The sequence below is a fragment of the Gavialis gangeticus genome, unplaced genomic scaffold (assembly GCF_001723915.1).
Source record: "Gavialis gangeticus isolate Ggan-Ray unplaced genomic scaffold, GavGan_comp1, whole genome shotgun sequence".
Lineage (NCBI taxonomy): Eukaryota > Metazoa > Chordata > Crocodylia > Gavialidae > Gavialis > Gavialis gangeticus.
This window is the reverse complement of record NW_017729018.1, coordinates 6,771,205-6,792,067: the sequence shown is the minus strand read 5'-3', so window position 1 is coordinate 6,792,067 and position 20,863 is coordinate 6,771,205. Positions and strand designations below refer to the sequence as shown.

The 20,863-nt window shown below is 51.7% G+C and overlaps 3 protein-coding genes across 3 annotated transcripts in view; 1 reads left to right on the top strand and 2 right to left on the bottom strand.

Moving 5' to 3' along the window:
* Positions 1–607: 607 nt before the first annotated feature.
* Positions 608–10,562, bottom strand: AMH (anti-Mullerian hormone). Its single transcript, XM_019513330.1, has 5 exons — positions 9,860–10,562; positions 5,276–5,454; positions 2,690–2,813; positions 2,236–2,419; positions 608–1,698 (listed from the first exon to the last, which is right to left on the bottom strand). The coding sequence occupies exons 1-5, from the start codon at positions 10,473–10,475 to the stop codon at positions 774–776; spliced, it is 2,028 nt and encodes a 675-aa protein (XP_019368875.1). The 5' UTR covers positions 10,476–10,562; the 3' UTR covers positions 608–773.
* Positions 10,563–12,656: 2,094 nt separating this feature from the next.
* Positions 12,657–20,623, bottom strand: SF3A2 (splicing factor 3a subunit 2). The gene is made up of 9 exons (XM_019513331.1): positions 20,567–20,623; positions 20,038–20,212; positions 19,157–19,228; positions 18,458–18,504; positions 18,043–18,152; positions 17,046–17,095; positions 16,433–16,573; positions 15,834–15,902; positions 12,657–13,140 (listed from the first exon to the last, which is right to left on the bottom strand). The coding sequence occupies exons 2-9, from the start codon at positions 20,161–20,163 to the stop codon at positions 12,808–12,810; spliced, it is 948 nt and encodes a 315-aa protein (XP_019368876.1). The 5' UTR covers positions 20,164–20,212; positions 20,567–20,623; the 3' UTR covers positions 12,657–12,807.
* A 74-nt stretch (positions 20,624–20,697) lies between these two features.
* The window catches only part of PLEKHJ1 (pleckstrin homology domain containing J1), an 11,943-nt gene continuing 11,777 nt past the window's right edge, over positions 20,698–20,863 (top strand). The window contains exon 1 of the mRNA XM_019513332.1: positions 20,698–20,856. Within this exon, the coding sequence (XP_019368877.1) occupies positions 20,763–20,856 (94 nt within the window). The 5' untranslated portion in view covers positions 20,698–20,762. The remainder of the gene's footprint in view (positions 20,857–20,863) is intronic.

The following is a 20,863-nucleotide window of genomic DNA, read 5'->3' as shown; positions in this document are numbered from 1 at the left end:
GATGCCTAATATGTGTAATAGTATTTAACCCTTTGTCTATAGCTAAAATAGCTACAGTATTGTTGAATTATTGTAATGTTGACTTCCTCTGTCTCTGCCACTGTGCACACCCCAGGGCATGGGGGAGCATCCCAGGGGCAATGTGGGCAGCCCGCTGTGGCTTTGGGGCTCCCCACCCTGCTGCCTTTCCCTAGGGACCTCCACATTGGTTGTGCACCCCCTGCCCACCTGGCAGCAGGGCGGGTGGGCAGTGGCAGCGTGCAGTTGTGCCCCTCACTGCTGCCAGGTAGGCAGGGGACATGCAGCTGGCACAGGGCTCCCAAGGGAAAGGCAGCAGGGCAGGGAGCCCTAAGCCTGCAGCGAGCAGCCTGCATCCACCCCTGCTCCGCTCAGCTCTGCTCCAGCTGTGCTGCCAGCGGGAGAGGGATGTGTCCCGCCTTTCCTTTTTGAATAGGTGCTCACCCTCGGGCCAGGCTCCTCCTGGTCCTCACAGCTGGAGGGCTCAGATTTGTCCCACTTCTGTGGCCTTCCCCAGCTGTGTTTCCTTTGTGCTTACCCCCACGCCCCGTCCACTGTGGTCCCAGGGGTACCTGAGGCCGTGCTTAGCTTCCTAGAGAGCGATGGGACCAAGTCCCTCCCCGGTCCAGAGTGGTACTAACAAGCCAATAGTGTGAGGAAGGGTTGGGGGGGGAGAGAACCGGTGTCCCTGGAGGGAGCCTCTGGGCCACGCAGCCAAAGGGACGTAGGGCAGAGACAGGACAAGCCGAACCTCCCTACCGACAGCCACACGCCTTTGCCACCATATTGTGGAACATCTTCACCTGGGGCCCCTCCTCGCTGAGCGTGATGATGGTCTGGTCGGAGTACTGGACGGGCACGCAGCAGGGGCCGCGCTGCAGGGGCACGCCTCGCTCCTGCATGTCCAGCAGCAGCACCGTGTGCGGGTAGTAGACGGCGCGGGTGGAAAGGGGCAGGCGGCAGGGCCCCTCGCAGTTGTTGGCGACGTACATGTCCGGCACGGCAACGAACTTGTAGTGGCTGATGTCCACGGTCAGCTCCCGTAGCCGGCACGAGGCCTGGTGCCGCGCGCTGCGGTTCTGCCACAGCACCTGCCGGCGCTCCCGCCAGTGGGCGCGCACCGTCTGCAGGGCCTTGAGCAGCAGCAAGGTGTGCAGCTGCCGGGGCCCGCGGAGCTCCTCCGGCAGGGGCGTCACCAGGGAGCCACTGCTGCCTGGCCCCGGCGGGTAATAGCAGAAAGCCAGAAGGTGCTGGAAGAGGCCGGCGTTGGCTTGGAAAGCAGGGATCTCCCTCAGGTCCTGGATCACGGCCTGGAGCTTCTCCAGCAGCAGCTGCAGCACCCTGCCTTCCAGCCGCCAGTGCCTGAAGTGGTGCTCCAGCAGCGCCTGGCTGTTGTGGGGGAACAGCAGCAGCAAGGGCTCCTCCGACCGCACCAGCCGCTCCAGGGTTGCCTCCTCAGAGAGGTTGAGCTGCTGGTGAGGAAGCGACTCTGCTGTCTCGACGTCCAGCCAGTGGTGGACCCTCGAGGCAGGCAGTGGCTCCCCCGAAGAGCCCAGGATCCTACTGACGAACCTGGTGAGGCTGCCCAGGAACTGGTCGGTGCCGCCAGGCGCCAGCGTTGAAGTACGGGCCTGGCCAGCGGCTGAATCAGGCTCCTCAGCCCTGCCGGCTGGGGCCGAGCTGTGGGGAGGCACAGAGGGGGTCAGCAGGGGCACCGCTCTGCAATGGGCCCAGGGCTCCTCAACCCCAGGTGGCCAGCAGTGGGCAGAAGACTTTCCCCATGCCCACCCTGCCATGGGCGCACAGCCACAGGGACTGTCCAGCCTGTGTTACAGTCCCTCTGGCACAGCCTGACCGGTAGGTGTAGAGACCTTGCCCCACTGCGATCACTTCCCCTCCAGGCCCAGAGGGTCACTCCCTGGTCAGCACCCACATGGCAGCCGCCCCCGTTCCAGACACTTGATGCATCGGTTGCAGCCCTACAGCTCCACGGGCGACTTGGCGGCCTAGTCCCCCCAGCCCTCCGAGAGCATCGGCCACTGCAGTGCAACAGGCCAAGCCGGGGCTGCGGCAGGCAGTGCTGGCCTGAGGTTCAAGCAGGCAGCTGGCATGGTCTCCGGGCAGGGTAAGCTGCCCACGCCCCTCTGCCAGGGTACGATGCCTCCCCCCTCATTCCATCTCTTTCAGGTTCCCTGGTAGTGCCAAAAGGTCACGCACCTGGGCTGGGGGTAGGGGACCGTCTCTACCACCCCAGCCACCGACAGGAAGCGAGAGGGGTGCAGGCCATCCTCCTCGCGTCGCGGCTTTGCCAGCAGGAGCACGACCGGGGTCATCCTGGTGAAGCACTTCTCGTCAGAGCCGAAGAGCAGCTGCTGGACTTCTGCTGGGGGTAGGGAGGAGCCTGCCAGCAGTGGGGCAGAGAGAAGCGAAAGGGTGAGCAGCAGCAGCCAGGTGTCCCTCCAGCCACGGGCCTCCACCCAGCCCCACGGCCATCTTCACAGTCCAGATGGGGCCAAGATGATGGAGGCATCGGGAGATTCCCACCAGTGACTAAGTCAGGAGTAGAAAGAGCCCAGGAGCCCGGGGCTGCATCCCCTAGGCTGTATGCTCCTCACTGGGCTTGTGCCTCCCCATCTCCTTGCTGGCACAGACAACCCCTTGGCCCACATACCTCCATCACCGGGATGCTTGACCACCAAGGCGACTTCAAAACCAAACTGCCTGTGCGTGTGGGTCACAGATGTCACCAAGGCCCCAAGGACCAGGTACCGGGTGTCCCTGGAGAGGCAGAGAGTCTGCAGAGAGAGGAGATGCCTTAGAGATGCTTCACAAGCCAGGGTATGACAGGGGGAGGGAGGAGGGTGGGGACCCCCTCCCAAGACCAGCAAATGATCCCTGCCCTCTGCTACACGAGGCAGGGTGATTAGTGTGACCCTCAGAGCTGAATGAAGGCCCCCTGGATACAGCGGGACGAAGGGCAGGGTGGGAGGCGGAGGCCCCGACCGCAGAGCCGAAGGCAGCCTAGCGTCAAGCGCCAACCCTTAAATGGTGAGTAGCTGCTGGAGGCATGGGGGGCACAGATCCTCCAGCTTGCCGGTGGCCACGTCCAGTGCCTCTCGGGCCTGCACGTGCACACGAGAGCAGTGCCACGTGCCCCTAGCTGGGAGCCTGGCTGGTGACAGTGCAGACACCAGCCAGCTCAGCTTATCAGGATTGGAAAACGCTGGAAAAATCCGGCCCCGCTGGAGTGACAGGAAGGGGCTCCAACACGAGCAGGCTCAAAGCATTCACACCCCCACACCACTTGTGCAGCACTGAAGCCCACAGCCCAGGGAGCCCTGGCCGAGCAAAGCAGCAGGCTGGGTTAGCATGCTTTATACGTGCGCTGAGAGGCTCCCTGTTGACTTTCCCTTGATTCGGACTCAGTGTCCCCTGTGCAGACAGCAGCTCCCTGCAGCTGCAGCCTCCCCAGCGAGAGGCACAAGCAGGCGGCTCTCTCCCTGGCAGCGGGATACCGGCAGATCCGGGCTGCCCGTGCACAGGAAAGGAGGGCCAGGCTGAGCCCCCCTTTCTGGCGACAGCAGCATTGCGAGGTGCACAGAGCCTTGTGGAGGGGGTGGGGAGTTAACATTCATAGATCCATAGATGCTAGGGTCAACAGATCAGCGAGTCCGACCCCCTGCCCTGGGCAGGAAAGGGCGCTGGGGTCAGATGACCCCAGCCAGATGCCTCTCCAGCCTTCTCTTAAAGACCCCAAAGGTAGGGGAGAGCTCGCTTGGAAGCCCCTTCCAAATTTTGGCCACAAGCGGTTCCTAAAAAATCGGTGCTTAGCTGAAATTAAGGGACGCTGCACCCTGTCGTGCCCTCCCCCAGCAGGAGTGGGGAAAAAAAAAACAGGCCACTTATTTTGGTGCTTGCCTAGCAGCTAGAGCCGGATTCCCCACGGGCTTTTCTGGACTGTTTTGCTCTGAAAAGCATTCATTAAAATAAAACAGCGGTTCTTTATCCCCAAGCTCTGGCCCTGGGCGTGGAAGGATCCAGGCTAGTGCTGCTCCCCACCGCGTCCTTCTCACATATCATCTGGGGACGCCTCCATGATGTGGCAGTTTAGGGCCAGCCCGCAGCCTCCCCCACCCCGTGCCAGCGACGGCGGCAAAGCTGTGCAGCATTTTCCAGGGGGCTGAACTGGCCTGCAGGCCCTTTACAACGGCACTGAAGCACGGGAAGGAAAAAGCCATCCCTGATGCTCAGGCCCTGACCATCCTTTGCAAGGGGGGCAGAGCAGACAGACGGGTACGGCTCCAGCTCCCTCATGCCTCTACGCCCAGGGCGCCTGTGCTTGTCCCCTGCCGATGGCCCAGCCAGGGCTGCCGGTAGCCAAATGAGGCTGCGGAAGAGCACGTTTGACCTGGAGGCCATAGACAAAGAGCCCGGTGAGGCTGCTGCATCAGTCACTCTGCAGATCAGGGCCAGGCTTAAAATACACCAGGGTACATGTGTGCTTGAAGTATGGAGTCGGATGAAAGCAGAGCAAACAGCTACGTGCCTGGCAGACGGGGCTGGCGCACCTCACTACCTGGTAACGCGGGGCCCAGCCCGCACCCCGCTTCCCCTGGAGCAATCGCTGCCTTCCCTGAGAGCCCTGGGGCTCCCGAAGGCGCTGAGATGCTGATGGTGAACCGATGGCTAGCGCTCCCGCTGCCCCCACCGCACGGAGCCGGGGAGCTGTGTGCCAAACCAGCCACGGAGCATGGGAGTGGTGCTGGCTACAGGCACACAGGCCCCCAGCCCCTTTGTCCTCTCTGTAGCAGCCAGTTCAGAAGACAGGATAGCAGCACCACCTGCCGGCACGCGGGACGATGCAGCCAATCTCCCTCAGCTCCCATCAGGGCGCCCAGAGCTGCCCCAAGGACGCAGGGGAGGGGGTGGGAAAGGCTGTGTCACAAAACACGCTGCAGTGCACCGAGCAGGTCCAGGCTGACTGTGCTCACCGGTGGCAGGACCCGGCCCAGCTCCAGGGCGTGAGACGCGGTTGGAAAAGAAAGCCCTCCCAGCAGGCGCTTTCCAGCCTCCTTGCTGGCAGCTTCAGTGGGGGCACCAGTGAATGTGGAGGTCTCAGGTCTGAGCCCAGCTCTCCCCAAACAGTGATGCAGCGGGAGGGGTGTTGAGTAGGAGTGTCCCCCTGCCACAGCCCCCCAGGCCATCCCCAGCCAGTGCATATACACGAGGTCCATGTGCGTCTGGCCAAGCCACCTACCTGCTTCTGGTCCAGCCCTTTGCCTTCTGCCTGGAGCATCTCTCTGGCCTTGATGCCTTCTCTTTCTCTGCGTCCAGGATAAAAGACCAGCACAGCAAACTGCAGCTGTCCGAGCGACCAGCCCATGTCCTCTCGAAAAGGCAGCTTAAACCTGAGCTGTGTCTCAGTGCCCCACGTCACTGCCAGAGAAAGGCCAAGGCAGACAGCATGACTTTCTGGCTGGGAGGAGAAATGTTCCCTGGCAGCAGTCACCCGTAGGACCCCGGCAGCTTTGAGGAGCAGAAAGTGTCAGAAAGTGATACCCAAATCCAGCGACGCTCGAGGAAACAGCAAGGGATGGGGGACTTGGCCTTTTTTGTGGCAGGGCAGAAAAGAATTAATGGCTGGGCTTTGGAGGAGAGCTTCCCATGGGTAGGCTGATCCACAATTTACACAGCAGCATTACTTCAGCCTCCTCTTCAGGGGGTGCTGGAGTAGCTGCCCCCCTGCTCCAGTCCCACAGCCAGGTGCCACTTTAACAAAACCCCTGCTTTTGCTAAACATTTTTGTAACCAGCTCCCTCCTGCCCCTTTGCTCCTGGGATCCTTCCAGCAAGTCGTCAGAGTGGCCTCTGTGTTACACGTGAGTGCTCCGAGTTGGAATACGGTGCCTTTTGCACCAAAGCTAAAGGAGGATTATTATTATACTGCTGTATAGGGCCTATGCCACATGGTTGTTACAGTTCCATCCAGCTGAGGGCAATGCCCCCCCCCGTCCCGTGCCACGTGCACACCTGCACCCAGCCCTTGACAGCCCTAAAATTCCTCCGCCCTCACCACATCCTCATCTATCTAGCTCCTCCACACTCGCATCTTGTCTTCCTGACTTTCAAACATGCCTGGTACCCATCAGGAGACAGCTCTTGGCACCCACAAAAGTCCTTCCACTCCACTTTAGCTACTTTAAACGCGCGGGACCTCCTGAAGTCTGCCCCTGAAAGATGCTTCTCAAGGGAGACGGGGTGGTCTCCAAATGCCTTGTCCCAAATGCATTGTCTGGCAGAAACCATCCCAGAAACAAGCTGCTCTTGCAAGATGAGGTCCCCCCAGCCCTGGGACTTGCAGAAACTTTAAAAATAAACCACAGGCAAACTGGGGGCAGAGGAAGTTACTCAAAAACTGCAAACCACAGAGCAAGGTGAATGGCCCATCTGAATGAGAACGCCCTAGATCAGGAAGAGAGCGCCAGCTCTCCCCACTGCCTGCCTCAGCTTCCCCAATGCAAAACAGGGAGCTTGACATGGACTCACCTTCGCAAAGCCCTTGGAGTCCCCCCCCCCACCCGGCTCTGAGCTAATGAGAGACAGGTTTTCTGTTCAGAGCCCTGATTTGAGCTGCTTTGATCAGGGAACACCAGACACCTGTGAGGTCTGCCAGCTCTGCAGTGCAATGTGCAACTTCTGCAGCCAACAGCCACTTTTTGACACTGCTGCTGTGGAGGGGGCTGGATCGGGGGCAGAGAACAAATTACTCAGCCTTTCGGTTTCCAAGCCTGGAATTAAGTGGGGGTGCATCGGCGAGATACCATCTCTGAGCAAGGATAGATCCTCTGCAGCACAGGGCTGAGGCACGCTGCAGAGAGAAGCACGCAGCACACATTACACAGAGCTGCTGCTCATAGCACCTCTAAGCAGACCAAGGTAAAGTCTAAAAGGAGGGACAACACGTTGGCCCAGGGCATCGGGGCAGCTGGAGCAGCAGGAAGGAGGCAGACACCTGCTCAGGGGGCAATTAAGCAAAAGGGCCCTAAGGATTTCCTTCCCTCCTTCTGCAAAGAGCAGAGCAGAGTGGACTTTGTACCAGGCCCAGATCCAAGCAGGAAGCTGCCCAGCATCACAACCGCTGTCCATCAACCCCTCGGTCCCCTTGGCCATCCCCAGGTCCCCTGCACCTCCCTTAGGCTCCTCGGGAAAGGTCCCAATCTTCAATTGCCAACCTCCTGAGGAGGAAAACCAGCCATCTTCCTTGATGTAAATAGAAACCCCCACTTCGAATCCCACCAGCAGTTTCCAGGCAGGGATCATCATCAAGCATCATACAAATAACTTTCTGCTCCTGTGGGGAGACAGGGTAGAATTATTCCTATTTTACAGGTGGGGAAGCAGAGGCAGGAGGGATTTGACTTGTCAGACTTCAGAGTGCTCTTTGGTGTAAAGGTCATCTCATCTCCCAGTTCGTACAGCACCTGGCACAAATAGGCCCTGCGCTCTGCCAAGGCATCACCTCAATTGATGGAAGAAAATTTGTGGCAATGAACAGAACCCAGAAATGATTGGGAGTGCCCTGCTGCAATCACTAGACAGCGCTCCCCAGGGAATCCTTCACATCGCCTTTTCTACCCGGGAACATATTCATGCTCGCCAAAGACCCAAACAGCAGCTGACTTTGCGGTGGGATGGAGACCTGAATAGAGACCTGAAGAGCTCAAGTCCAAAAACATTATGCGTGGCCAGCGACAGGGGGGCTCAGGTGCCGGGTACCACCCCTGGGATACCTGGGACTGACTTTCAGCACTGCTGAGCGCCTGTTGCTTCCGTTGGATTTGGCAGGACTCAGTGCTTTCAAAACCCGGGCCTAGGGCATCTCATCAGGTCGGGCATCCCAACACCCAGGACAGAATTAGCAGGCACTTTTAAACATTTAAACAAAAAATCCCCGTCACACCCAAACAAGCAGGAGGCAGGAATTTGGATAACGTGGTGGGGGTGCTGCTGCCTGTGGCGAGATCAGCGTCCTAGAAAAGGGCACCAGAGTCCAGCTTAGACTGAGCTGCTCCCAGCTTCAAACCCAGGTGTGATCCAGGGGTTGCAAAACCCACAGCAAATTTGCATAACTACTGATGCTACTTAATACATGCAAATGAGGCGGCAGCAAAACGGGACAGAGGGGATGCGATATATTCTGCTAAACACGGGGGCATATTTGTTTTTATTTAAAAATTCAAAAATAGTTAGCGCCTGAAGCCATGGGCTGCTGTGTAGGAGCTTCCCAGGCATGGATCTTTTGGATTATTTAGAACAGACATTAAACACAGTTCTGCTGAGGGCAGCGTGCTAGCCCAGCTTCCCATATTAGATAGGCCTAAGGGCTTTTTTTGTCTGAGAAGCTGTATCAAACCATGCCGAAGGACAAAATGGAGAGCTCAGGTGCCACTGGCTGGGGAGAGCACTGCATCTCTAAGGTCGCTGGGTGGTCTCAGTTTTTAACCAGCTATTTGGGGAACTTAGGCAGGAACCCACAGAACAACCCCCTTAAGCTGGGCTGCTGAGCAGTGCACAGGGGCACGTGCCTTGCATTGCAGCCTCAGCAGAAGCCAAAAACTCAGCCAGGTTAAAGCCACGCTTGTACTGGAACAACATTGGAAGAAACCCAGTAGCCAAATGCCAGATACTCAAATGCAGATGTTTAAATGATGCAATCACTTTGATAAAGCTCAGGGTTGCCATTTCTCTTCCCTACCCCGCTGAGCAAGGGGTGCAAAGTTCCATCTGCATTGCGTTCCCTGGGGCTCCCTGCGGCTTTTACTGCAAAGGAATAACTGCAAGGTTTTGACAAAGCCAGACTGCAAGGCAGCAAGAACTCCAATTTCTCCTCAGGAACAGGGTTTGGAGACAGAAATAAGATTAACACCAACAGGAGAAAGAAAGAGGAAAGGGGAACTGTGCTAAGCAACTTGATCTCTCTAGGATTTTACACTCTGCCCTTCAGCATGACCTCTGAACTCCTGTGAACTGATAGCAGGCAAGAGCAGAGCCACTGACTTTCTCTCTTTGTAGCAAACCTCGCCATGAACTACAGCAGCATCCATGCAGAAAAACTAAATCAGCCTTTCCATCCTGTTTTCTCCTCTCTTTTCCCCCACATACAGAACTTTATCTATGTGATCGCTTGGGCTTTTACTGATACTATTGGAGGAATAAATGCTGGTGGTCTATTTTATGCCAGGATGCGAAAACAGTTCTTATCCTCGAGAGGAGATAAGTGGTGGTGTCCACTAGCCGACAATGCCAGAAGTTACAGCACAGGGCGGGGGGTAGTCAAGACACACGCACACCCGTGAGTGGTCACCCAGCCGAACTGTAGTTTCCTTAAAGGCATCTTGGAAAAAGTCTATTACATGACTATAAAAGTTGGGCAGAGAGCAAGGCAGGGTAACAGCTTATGGACCAATTCAGAGGCATGAGCTCTCATAGGCCACAGCCTACTTTGACAAAGCAAGCTGCTATGTCAGAGTACTGGTAGCATTTGACAAAGTAGTCTGTAGCCTAGGAGAGCTCACACCTCTCTGAACAAGATGCCACCTTGTCCTGTCTTCTGCCTAACTTCGGAGCAACATGGCCAACTACCCCTCATTATCAACCACCTGGAGAAGAATCCAGCCCCCAGATGTCTTCTTCCAGCAACATCTTTCTCTCCTGTCTGCAAAGCAATGTTTGCTTGCTAAGCATTTGCCTTGCATTCCTCACCACCCTATCCAAGCACTTCTCTAAGCCTCCATCACTTCAGGATTTGCTTTGTTAAACCCTAGCGAAAGTGAAGCACGTACCTTCCTCCAGGTGCAGGACAAGGAACTGGCTCTCTCCTGGCTCACTCAAATGAGCACTGATGCGTTTCAGAGACAGGAGTGCAGCAGATGTGTCCCCTGCAGAGCAGAGACCAAATGTCTCCGGAGGGGCTTCTTCCCAGCCAGCTTGTCTCACCAACTTGATGAAGTCACTTTCATAGCTGGTAAGGACACCCATGACTTCCAAGTGGCTCTGGCCCAGGCCATCCTTCCTGTCCATTTTCAGCCTGCACACTGGGCCTTCTAGCCCACCCAAAAGCCATGGGTGAAGGCTGGCATTACGCTGCAGATAGGAGAAGACTCCTTGATCTTCAGTAACGAGCTGGTTGTGTTTTACTACTTTGGAATCCCCTCTTGGGTCACCAGCCTTCAAGAGCAGGTGAGTCGCAACTGTGGCTCTGCCCTTTGAGACTAGAAAGTTTCCTGCTCCCGCATGACTACTCATATTTTCCTCCTCTCCAAGTCCTAACTCTCTTGAAACAATACTCTGCAGTTCAGCAGGTGAAAGGCCTTCCCCAAAGCTTCCTATTCTAGGTAGAGCTGTAGAGGGGAACAGCAGCAGCAGGCACTGCAAAACCCCCCTAAGCACAGGACCCATGTTCCAGCTTTGAGCAGCTCTGAACTCAGCTGTTAAGAGTTGCCAGAATCCATCTTTTAAACCTTTGTGCAGGACAGGAGGACTCTATCTCCCCTCAGAAGGCAGTGACCTTGAGTTGACAATGCACAACACACCTCCCTTGAGAAATTCAAAGGCCAATGTGCTATAAAGGAGGGAGGGCCAATTCAAAGGAGGCTTTCTGTTCTATTTTTGGCTTTGCAACCAGTGCTTGGAAACGTTATAAAATTGGAACTGTTTACCTTCTTTTTAGGGATTCATGTCCTTGACTTAAAATGTTTTTAAAGAATGGTATATGTGTGTGGGGAGGGGGAAGGGAAGGGAGGAGAGAAGTTTAGATTTGAATTTAATTTGGCACAGCTTCCCTAGGGTTGGAAACACCAAGGGGAATTTGTTCGAGAGAAAGCAGCAGGTACTAAACAGGGACAATGAGAGGAATTAAGAGAAAGTACATTTGTGTAATCTATAACCTTCCTCTACTGGAGTTTCCCTGGATTAAACTGGCAGCTCCTGCGCTTCCATTTTGCAGGCAGTTTAGACGGGTCATCTTATGACAACTCCAGTCTTTCACAGCTCCTTCCAAAATGCTCACCTCCTTGGGTCTCAAAATAATTCTTTTCTGCAGAACCAGAAAGGAATTTTTAGGGGGAAGCAATGGAAACATCATACCTTATTTAAAACTAGACTGGATAAGGTCACAAGAAGCAGTTCTGCAATGGCCTAGAGGGATGAAACACCCTAAACCCAGACTTATCACACACACAGGATTTCTTAATCACTTCTTCTGTTGCCAACAGTAAATATGCTATTTAGGATAGCTAATTCTGGCCATCACACCCATTCTAAGGAACTGTTATGCCTGTTTCTTTCCCCAAACGGTGCATCTTTAAAACAAAACATACAAGCAGACTTTTCCTGCTAGCTCACAGGACTTTTGCTGTCAAACTCTACTCATGGGCTGACTACAGCTCACACAATAGCTGGTTTTACCACATGCCTGGAATCCAATGGAGCAACGGGTTCCTGGATCCAGAATTCTCTTCTGCAATGGGCCCTACAAACTAGGGCTCCAAGCCTTCTCCGGGTAGCTACAAATGATGACGACTCCAAGCTTTGTCCAGGTAGGATATTTTGACTTGATTAAGATAAAAGTTAAAGCCTGTTAAGACTCATGGTTCAGGACAGAAGCCAACACCGTTTTTTTACAACTCCAGAAGTCATTATAACATTTAGTTAAATGTTCATTTAAAAGAAGTTCCAGATTGATTTTCTCTGCTTAGAAATTTTACTTTATGCTTACTTTGTCTACACTTCTGACACACAAGCCATGTGTGATGGAGCCATTGTATTACCTCTGCATTGGACACAAATCAAACAGCCTATAGGGCACAAATCTTCTGCCAGCAATTTGTCAATGGCTTACCTACACAAGGAAGTTAATTCAGTTTAAGATAGAGCAGTATTTAAAGTGCAATAGCTATTCTTAATTATTTCCCTGCATACATATTCTTATTCCAACCTATTTAATCCACTTCCAAAATGGATTTTGCTCACACAGATCAAAGTAGATGACCTACGATAAAAGGACACATCCAGGGAGCTATTCTGGATACCAACCCTAGAGTAACCTCTTGTGTACACAAACCCCTAGATATGCATGGCAGCATCTAGGTAGGAACAAAAACAAGTGCAACTGTGTTGCAGGCAATGGGAGTGGATGTTGATCACCCTGGGCAGGACCCATCTTCAGTGAAAATGGTGAAAACAGTTGCTACTGAAATGCAGACAACTTCCTGTATTTTTGATGGGAGCTGGCCTGTTGCCCACTGATGTGGTGGTAGGGGGTATTTATCATGTGACAATGTGGACTGTGAACTATTTCTCCAACCATTACCACCCCCAGCTACATAAACTCATGAGGAAATAAATGTCACGCTGGAGCTCAGGAACTCATATTACTTTAAATTCACGGTTAATTAAATTAAAAGTAGATTTCCAGGTAACTCCAGTCATTTGTCTGCTAACTGGATATGTTCTGATAAGCTACTAAATATTTCAAGACTGATAATTTTCCTACCTCCTCATTGTGGGACCTTTAAACAACACTTGTATGAAAATAAAGGCAACAGTTTTACTCAAAAAGAGAAGCACGTATGCAGAAAATAAAGTTGAAAGCCTTTTAATGAACCTATGAGATTTAGGCAAAAACCACTGGCATATAAAAAGGACAAATATTTATCTCTGAGCAGGTTGTGGTGTGCAAGTAAAATACACAAATCAAAGAAGTCCACTGAGAGAGTCCAGGAAAAGCTTTTCAGTTGGAAGGAGGTGGAGGGGGAATAGTCCCTGGCCCCTCCGTGGGTAGAGGTGGTCTCATCATTGGTGGCAGAGGAGCAGGAGGAGGTACCCCAGGAGTTGGTGGCAACTGAGGTGGTGCTGGGGGTGGTACAGGCCCAGAAGGAGGCATGGGCGGCAAGGGCATGCCTCCGGGAGGAGGTGGTGGTGGCAGAGAGTCCGGCAAGGGTGGCCTGGGGGGCAAGCCATTCATCAGTGGGGGTGGTGGAGGCCTCTTCACAGTTGGAGGCCCAGGAGGGATACTTTGAGGAGCTGGAGGCTTCTCCATCTTGAAATGGAACTGAAGAAAAAACTAGAGCAAAAAGAGGGAGAGATTAAAAATAAATCGCAAGGTGACTGATCTGCCCAGTTCTCTCCTGATGCCTCAAGAAACAACACTAGGGCCATGTCCACATGAACACTGACGTTTGTTTTCCCAAGGACAAGTAGCAGCAGCACACCTGTGGTGCGTGGCAGGTTACCCCAGGTGGGGTAAGGAAGGCCAGTTCCAGCAACTGTGCTGTCCCAAGCAGCTTTACCTGGGGTCTTGGAGGCCAGGGAAGCTGCAGCTGGAAGCCTGGCCAACAGCCAGAGTGGCTCGAGCTGGCCAGGCTGGTTTTGGGCGGCACGTGCTGCTGCCACGTGCCCTGCCCCCCTTTTTTTTTTTTTTTTTTTTCCACATGGGGTTTTTTTGATCCCAGGATCTCCACGTAGCAGCACAGAGGTAGCAGCACATGGAAAGCCTATATGTGCGGTGTGTGGCGCAGCAGTTGGGTCGGCAGCACCACATACCTCACAGCTGCACTCATCTGGACGTGGCCTAGGTGTCTGCTTCTGAACCAACATCTGTAATCCATCCTGATCCAGCAGGCCAGATCACTTTCGGACACACTTCTCTAGTCACCAACTACAGAAATGATCCCTGAGAGTATATATATTACACACTGCCTCTCTACCCATATTACATACTGCCTCTCTAACCATTGCTTTGCACCAATGGTCCCACTTGTCATTCTAAATCCTCACGCTCTTTGGGCTAGGAACAAACGCCAAGCTAGAAGTGACCAATTTAGCATCCTACACCTATCTGAAAACATGCACATGCCACACCATACTGCAGCCCAGAACCTCATATGAGGGCACGGTCCTCGGGCCCACACTGTGCAACATCTTCATCAGTGACTTGGATGAGGGGGTGAATAGCATCTTGTTCAAATTCGCAGATGACACTAAGATGTGGGGGGAGGTGGGCACTCTAGAGGGGAGGGACAAGCTGCAATCAGATCTGGACAGGTTACAGAGGTGGACGGATGAGAACAGGATGGGTTTCACCACTGACAAATGCAAGGTACTGCACCTGGGGAGGAAGAACCAGCAGCACACCTACAGGCTGGGGAACTCCCCTCTCACCAGCACAGAGGCAGAAAAGGATCTTGGAGTCATTAATGACTCAAAGATGAACATGGGCCACCAGTGTGGGGATGCAGTCAGAAAGGCTAACCGTACCTTGTCATGCATCCACAGATGCATCTTGAGCAGGTCCAAGGTGGTGATCCTCTCCCTCTATGCAACATTGGTCAGGCCACAGCTGGAGTACTGCATCCAGTTCTGGGCGCCGCACTTCAGGAGGGATGTGGCCAGCATTGAGAGGGTCCAGAGGAGGGCCACCCGCATGATCAGGGGGCAGCAGGGCAGGTCCTATGAGGATAGGCTACGGGATCTGAACCTGTTCAGCCTCCATAAGAGGAGGCTGAGAGGGGATCTGGTGGTCCTCTATAAACTGGCCAAGGGAGACCAGCAGGCAAGGGGAGAGTCCCTGTTCCCCCAAGCACTACCGGGAGTAACAAGGAACAACGGCCATAAGTTGACAGAGAGCAGATTGAGGCTGGATATCAGGAGGCACTACTTCACAGTCAGGACAGCTAGGATCTGGAACCAACTTCCAAGGGAAGTGGTCCTCGCTCCTACCCTGGGGGTCTTTAAGAGGAGGCTAGACAGACCCCTTGCCGGGGTCATCTGACCCCAGTACTCTTTCCTGCCAGTGGCAGGGGGTTGGACTTGATGATCTGCTCAGGTCCCTTCCGACCCTATTAACTATGAAACTATGTCACTGTGCAATAGCTGGCTCTCGGAGGTGCCCCCCAATGATACTAGCGGCAGAACATGATGCTAAGTACTAACCCCTTAGTGCCATGCTTTGGAAAGTCAGTATATCCCATGTGGCAATATCTGCCTCCAAGCCTAGCTCTCAAAATAGAAACAAAACTGGAAAATTCCTCAAGTACAGCTCTCTCAGCTTCATGTTTTTATTATTAGTGAACTTAGCATTGGTCATGGGAGCTGGTTTGATAGCCCTGCACAATTACATTCTTTATTCTCTACAGTGAACATGAGGAACACAGCTAACTATCTTTCTCTGCAGTTAGCATGTACTGCAGTAGCTCTACAAATTTTACCCAAAATACATTTCAAACCTCATCTCTAGGGACTTTTGGGGGCACAAACGGAATATAGTCTCACAAAACCATTCAAGTCTCAACCTGCCAACTGAGACTGCAAGCAAGAGGACTTGCAGAACTGGTGTAAGAAAAGCTGTAAGGGTATGAAGGCTTGTCTTCTGGGAGGAAAGAAAGCTCATTCCATATGTGCCAAAAAGAATAATTAGACTGCAAATCAAAATGTTTCAACACAAGACTAAGAAAAGAACTCCACCTGCATAAGTCTTATGCCTGTAAGCCAGTCTCAGGCAAATGGGTTTGTTTAAACTGCTTAGGCCCTAGACTGTCAGTCAAGACAACACCATCATAAGGCATAAAAGCACAACGAAGATTCAAATTCAGAGCTTGATCCTGTAATGGGACTAGTAATGAGACTAATGAGATTTACTGCAGAAGGTGTAGCTTGCAAGTACCAGTAGTTGTATGGTGGGAAGCACTGGCCCAATGCTGCTTTCCCCTTTTCCTTCACCCACCCCCCAAAACATAAGAGAAGCTAATCCCCAGATACCTGTTTGGTTTCTCTATTCCAATGGGTCCAAAACTTTCCTTCTGCTTTGTCAATTTCCCTGCTTGGCACCTGTACGAAAAAGGAGTGAAGAGCTATTATTAGTGCCACCAGATTAGCACAATAGCCTTTTTAACATAAGAGCTGCAAGATAAGCACAGTTATTCTAGGCCTTTGTGAGAAGAGCTAGTCTCAGACCTTATTAGACAATGTTGGAGGGAGGAATTAAGTCACTTTCATATCTGTCAAGGACAAGTGCGCTGGCAGAAAACATCTCCTCTAAACATCTGCACAAAGAGGACTCAGGAGCAAAACCCAGAGGACTTTCTGTGCTAGAGGCAAAGAATGTCTTGGCTCTGCAAATGGCATTTTTTTCATGCTTGCAGACACATGCCTTCACTAATTCTCAAGTGGTGTTAGCTGTTTCCAAAAGTCTCCCCTCCCCTCCCCTCCTTCAACTCTTCCAGCCAGGTCCCCATCCCCCAACTAAGGCTCAAATGAAAGAAGTCTAATCTGCTGATAATTTCCTCCAGGTACTTTTCAAATGTATGGGGCGGAGAACACTGCCAGTCCCTAATTAAGGTTTGACGTTGATATCTCACCTTGAAAGCAATGGTTTCATAGGGCTCTGCTGCCATCAAAAGATATTGCCAGCGCCTGTCTGGGGGCTCAATTCTTTGTTCATATGCAGACATGAACCGATGCCTTGGCATGATGGTTTCAGCAATCTCTGGATAATCAATCTGTAGGGATGATATTACACCATTAAGTATAAATACTCCCCCCACCTAAAAAAAACCAACACCTTAAGCTATAAATCTGGGAAAGTACACATCCTTTGCATGGAAAACTAGTGAACTGAGTGCTAGAGATATCGGCACAGCAGTCTTGATCATGGATTCCCTACATTCACGCAAAGGAGAGGTACGGCACCATGACGAGGAGTGAAGCAGCAAACAACCCACTCTCTCCAGGCATGCCGTCTGCTACCTCAGTCCTGGAGAGACTGCCTCTGGGAACAAAAGGGAAATTCACTCTTCAGGGCCCACCGAATCCTCAAACTTTAAGTCAAGAATATTGTGGCAATTTTCATTACCGAAGCATCCATCCATCAAAACCTCACTAAGACCCTCAACAGCAACTGTCTTTTCTCATATAGCCTGAAAGCATCTTTACTTGGATCATTCAAATGACAAGAGGTTAACAATACCCCACCTGGAAGAGGAGACTCTGTTGTCCTGTTTCTGGATCTCTTTGTTTGGTCACTGTAAGAGAACAATGAAACCTGGATTCAGTACTGCATAAGGAACTGACGCTTCCACTTCAAGAACCCATTGTACTGACACTAATTATAGAAAACGTGCGAGGGTATGAAGCCCTGCCTTCTGGAAGGAAAGGAAGTTCATTTCGTAAGTGCCAAAAAGAGTAATTAGACTGAGAATGGAAATGTTTCAGCACAAGGCTAAGAAAAGAACTGGACTAACAGCAGTCCTACTTTAAGAACCTGTTGTATGGAATTGTTAGTATCAACACAACTGCACTTTCTAGTGCAACATCTAGAGATTTTCTCCATGTTATTAATACTGTATTTTTGTTTGATAGGTTTGAATGAAAGGAGCCTAATAAATGTAGCCATATATACATACTGCACCACAGAAATTCTACTGCCTCTGGAGCAAAGAGAACTGGCACACTGTGCTCTTCAGAACAAGAAAATGGCGGGAAGAGAGAGAAAGGAAATGTTGGACAACAAACCAGAACTAAGTCACAAAGAGTTCTCTCTCTTTTAAAAAACAAATACATAAATAAAGGTGGCAAGGGTGACCTATGCATCTTACTAGTAGCTATGAGCAGTTGAAGAAAAACACAGGGGAAGAATTACACCACAGAAAATAGTACAATAGTAAGCAACAAAGGAAAACTGGACTGAAACAGTATCATTCATATCCTATGTCAAATGCTGCCAGAGCTGAATGAATGCGACTCCTAATGTATTATTGATCAGGCTTGTGTCTGACTGCCAGATGTCAAGAGCTATTCTATGAGGGGAAAACAAAATGAAAGAGAGGGAGGGATACAATCCTACCTTATTTATGACATAACCAGATCTGCTAAAAGGCAAGTTCATAATTCATACCCAGAGCCACAAATTTCAACTGAATTCCACTGAGCTTTATATACCTGCTGTAAGAGACATGCTAGTATCAGTTACCTTTGTAACCTGGTCGTCCAATCTTCACAAATTTTTTCACTTCCACTTTGACTTTTTCTGGTGCAGGCTGGGCAGGGGCTTCTTTAGCTTCCTTGGCAGCTCTGCGTGCCCTAAAAATCACAACAGAGAATGGTCATGATCCAGCTGTACCCACAAATGTGACCCTGTCATTCAGAGCACCCTCTCCTCTGCCATATTTACAATTCTGCTATTTCAACCTTCCCCTACTGTCTTCCTGATCTAAGATATGTTCCAAACAGTTAACCACCACCTCTTCATCAACCTTTGCCAGTAAAAGGTCAATTCTGACCCAAAGCATCTCCATATCCCCTATCAAAGGCTATCAACTGAATTGCATCCTGACTGTATTTTGAAAAGTATCCAGAGTAGAAAAATGTTATAATTAAGGACTTACAAGTTGGTCTGATGCTTTTTCCCTTGGGTATGTGCTAAGTAGCTTCCCTGCAACAACACAAGATAGAAGAAAGATAAATGATGACAGGATTTTTCCAAGATCAGAAGCTAGCACTGCCAAATGAAACAATGCTGGAAGTTGTTTGCCCAGTTAAGGAAGTTCTAAATGACATGGACTTTTTAACCCTTAAGGCACAAAGGAAATATTTATTTATCCTCAGTAAATTTCAATGGACTGAAAAGATGGTATTTTGAGTTTTCAGGGCTTCATCCACCACTTTCCACCAACACAGTCCTCAACCTCTCATCACTTCCTCTACCCCATATTCCTCCTCACCCAAAACCCACTCCCCTGTTGTAGTTCTCTCCCTTTTTCACTCCCATGTTTGATTATTTTGGGAACTGGCAACTGAGTAAGGAGCTATTTAGGATCTGACAGGAATGGCATGGAGTCCTAGACCAAGGGTCAGCAACCTTCGGCCCATGGAGCCAGAGGGTTTCACCCACACTGGGGGCTTTGCCCATGCTGTGCCACAGCCAGGCAGCAGGGAGGAGCAGTGGCAGGTTCTAGCACCAGCCTGCTTCTGACCTGAGCTGGATTTTTCCAACCCTCTGCCAGAAAAAATGTTGCTGACCACTGTCCAAGACCTGCTTCAATACTGTCTGTTGTTTTTCACAGGAAATCAAATGCTCAACTCACCTCATTGTTGTGCAGCGTCAGGCAGAGTTTGCATTCATAAGAACCCAAGTGATTTTTCATAAAATAGGGATCCTAAGAAATAAAAAGAGAATCACTGAAATTAGAAATCACACGCAAGTATATATATGTAGCCCGTCTCCATTATACTGAACTCTCAAAAGTATATGATGTACAATCACTGTGGCATGGAAAGAGGGATCTTAGCTTCTTGCTTTCACTTTTGAGGATAATTTTCCATCTGAAAGGACTTACAGAAAAGAGGGAGGAAATAGTTATTTTTAGTTGCCAACTACATTAACACTGCTGCGCAAGAAAATTGCAGCATATGATCTAATACTGAGAAGCCCGCAGTCGAAAGAGATATAAGCATGTACATGATCAAATGACACTGTCTCTCAATTCAGTTTTTGCCAGTGTCTCTTCATGAGGGGAACCTTAATTCAAGAAGAATGTTTCATTCCTATCCACAATTCTCAACTAAAGCCTTAATTCTGCAAGTGGTTTCACATAGGTGGAGTACCATCTGAGAAAGGACGCATAAAACCATCTGCACGTAACAGCTGGCAGGGCAGGGCCATAATTAAGGCCCCTCCAATACTTTTAATTGTAAAACTGCTATGTTTTGAATTGTCCGTACACTGCTCATTTACCTTGAATTCTTAGGTCAGCCACATCCTCTTGCCAGTGATTTATTAGACATGGCCTGCACTGGCCCAGGCTTGGATTTGGAGAAGCGACATATCCCCTTCCCTCTGGCTAATGACAACTTGCCAATTGATTTGACTTTTGATAGCACACGTTTGTATTGCACCGCAGCATACCTTAGTGCTAAAATCCCACAGATCCATTTTCCCCAAATATACCATGAGACCAAAGCTTACCTTGTTGATGTCAATAGTTTCCAAAGCCAACTGCCGGAGCCTCTCCCTGCGGTCCCGGTTACTCTCTGATGCGGAGGCAACACCTCCGCTCCCGGTTTTACCTCCAGGTCGATGCTGAAAATCCATGATTTGGTCTCTCGCGCTTCAAATTATTGAGGAGAAAAAAAAAAAAAGCCTACAAAAAGCAATGAAAATAGGACGCATGAGATACACGAACTGCAAGTTAATTAATCGACCGGGCTTCCCGTGTCCGGCTCCCCGTGAAACAAGTCTGGTGCTGAAATTCAAAGGAGAAAAGGGTCACTTCATTTCCCTGCCTCGCTCCTGTACCAGCGGCGACAGCCTTTCTAGTTACCCCGGGACAGGGCTGCCCGCGAGGGGGGAGCGGGGCGCTTGGTACCACACGGGGGGGCACCTCCGAAACCCCGCCCTTTCCCTGCCCCGCTTTCTGCTCCTCACCTGGCCTACTGCTCCGCTCTCCTCCTGCTGCTCCGCCCCGGCCCCGGGCAAGGCCCACACCCGCACGCACCCTCACAGGCCGCGTCCCGGCACTACGCAGGCACCCCCGCGCCGGAAGGAGGAGCAGGCCACTTCCGGCCGCCGAGCGCATCCGGGTCGCGCCACAGCAAGGGCTTCCGGGTCGGGGCAGGGGGCGGAATTCATCGCGCGCTGGTCGCGTGTCGGCGGCGGCCGGCGGGACCGGGCCGGGCGGGGCTGGGGCCGCCATGCGCTACAGCGAGCGGGAGCTGCTATCGCTGTCGCGGCAGCCCGCCGAGAAGGCGGCCGAGATCCTCATGCGCCTGCCCAAGAAAGGCAGCGGTGAGGG

What these genes read in the sequence shown, in the direction of transcription:
- AMH (XM_019513330.1), bottom strand. Translation starts at nt 10,475, where the DNA reads ATGGGTCCTGTGCTTAGGGGGGTTTTGCAGTGCCTGCTGCTGCTGTTC. An exon ending in CAAGCATCCCGGTGATGGAG is followed by an intron (nt 2,420 to 2,689) that starts GTATGTGGGCCA and finishes CACTGCTGGCAG; the next exon opens with GCTCCTCCCTACCCCCAGCA. An exon ending in GTCCCCTACCCCCAGCCCAG is followed by an intron (nt 1,699 to 2,235) that starts GTGCGTGACCTT and finishes GCCTCCCCACAG; the next exon opens with CTCGGCCCCAGCCGGCAGGG.
- SF3A2 (XM_019513331.1), bottom strand. Translation starts at nt 20,163, where the DNA reads ATGGATTTTCAGCATCGACCTGGAGGTAAAACCGGGAGCGGAGGTGTT. An exon ending in AACAGAGTCTCCTCTTCCAG is followed by an intron (nt 16,574 to 17,045) that starts GTGGGGTATTGT and finishes TCATCCCTACAG; the next exon opens with ATTGATTATCCAGAGATTGC. An exon ending in GGAATAGAGAAACCAAACAG is followed by an intron (nt 13,141 to 15,833) that starts GTATCTGGGGAT and finishes TTTTTGCTCTAG; the next exon opens with TTTTTTCTTCAGTTCCATTT.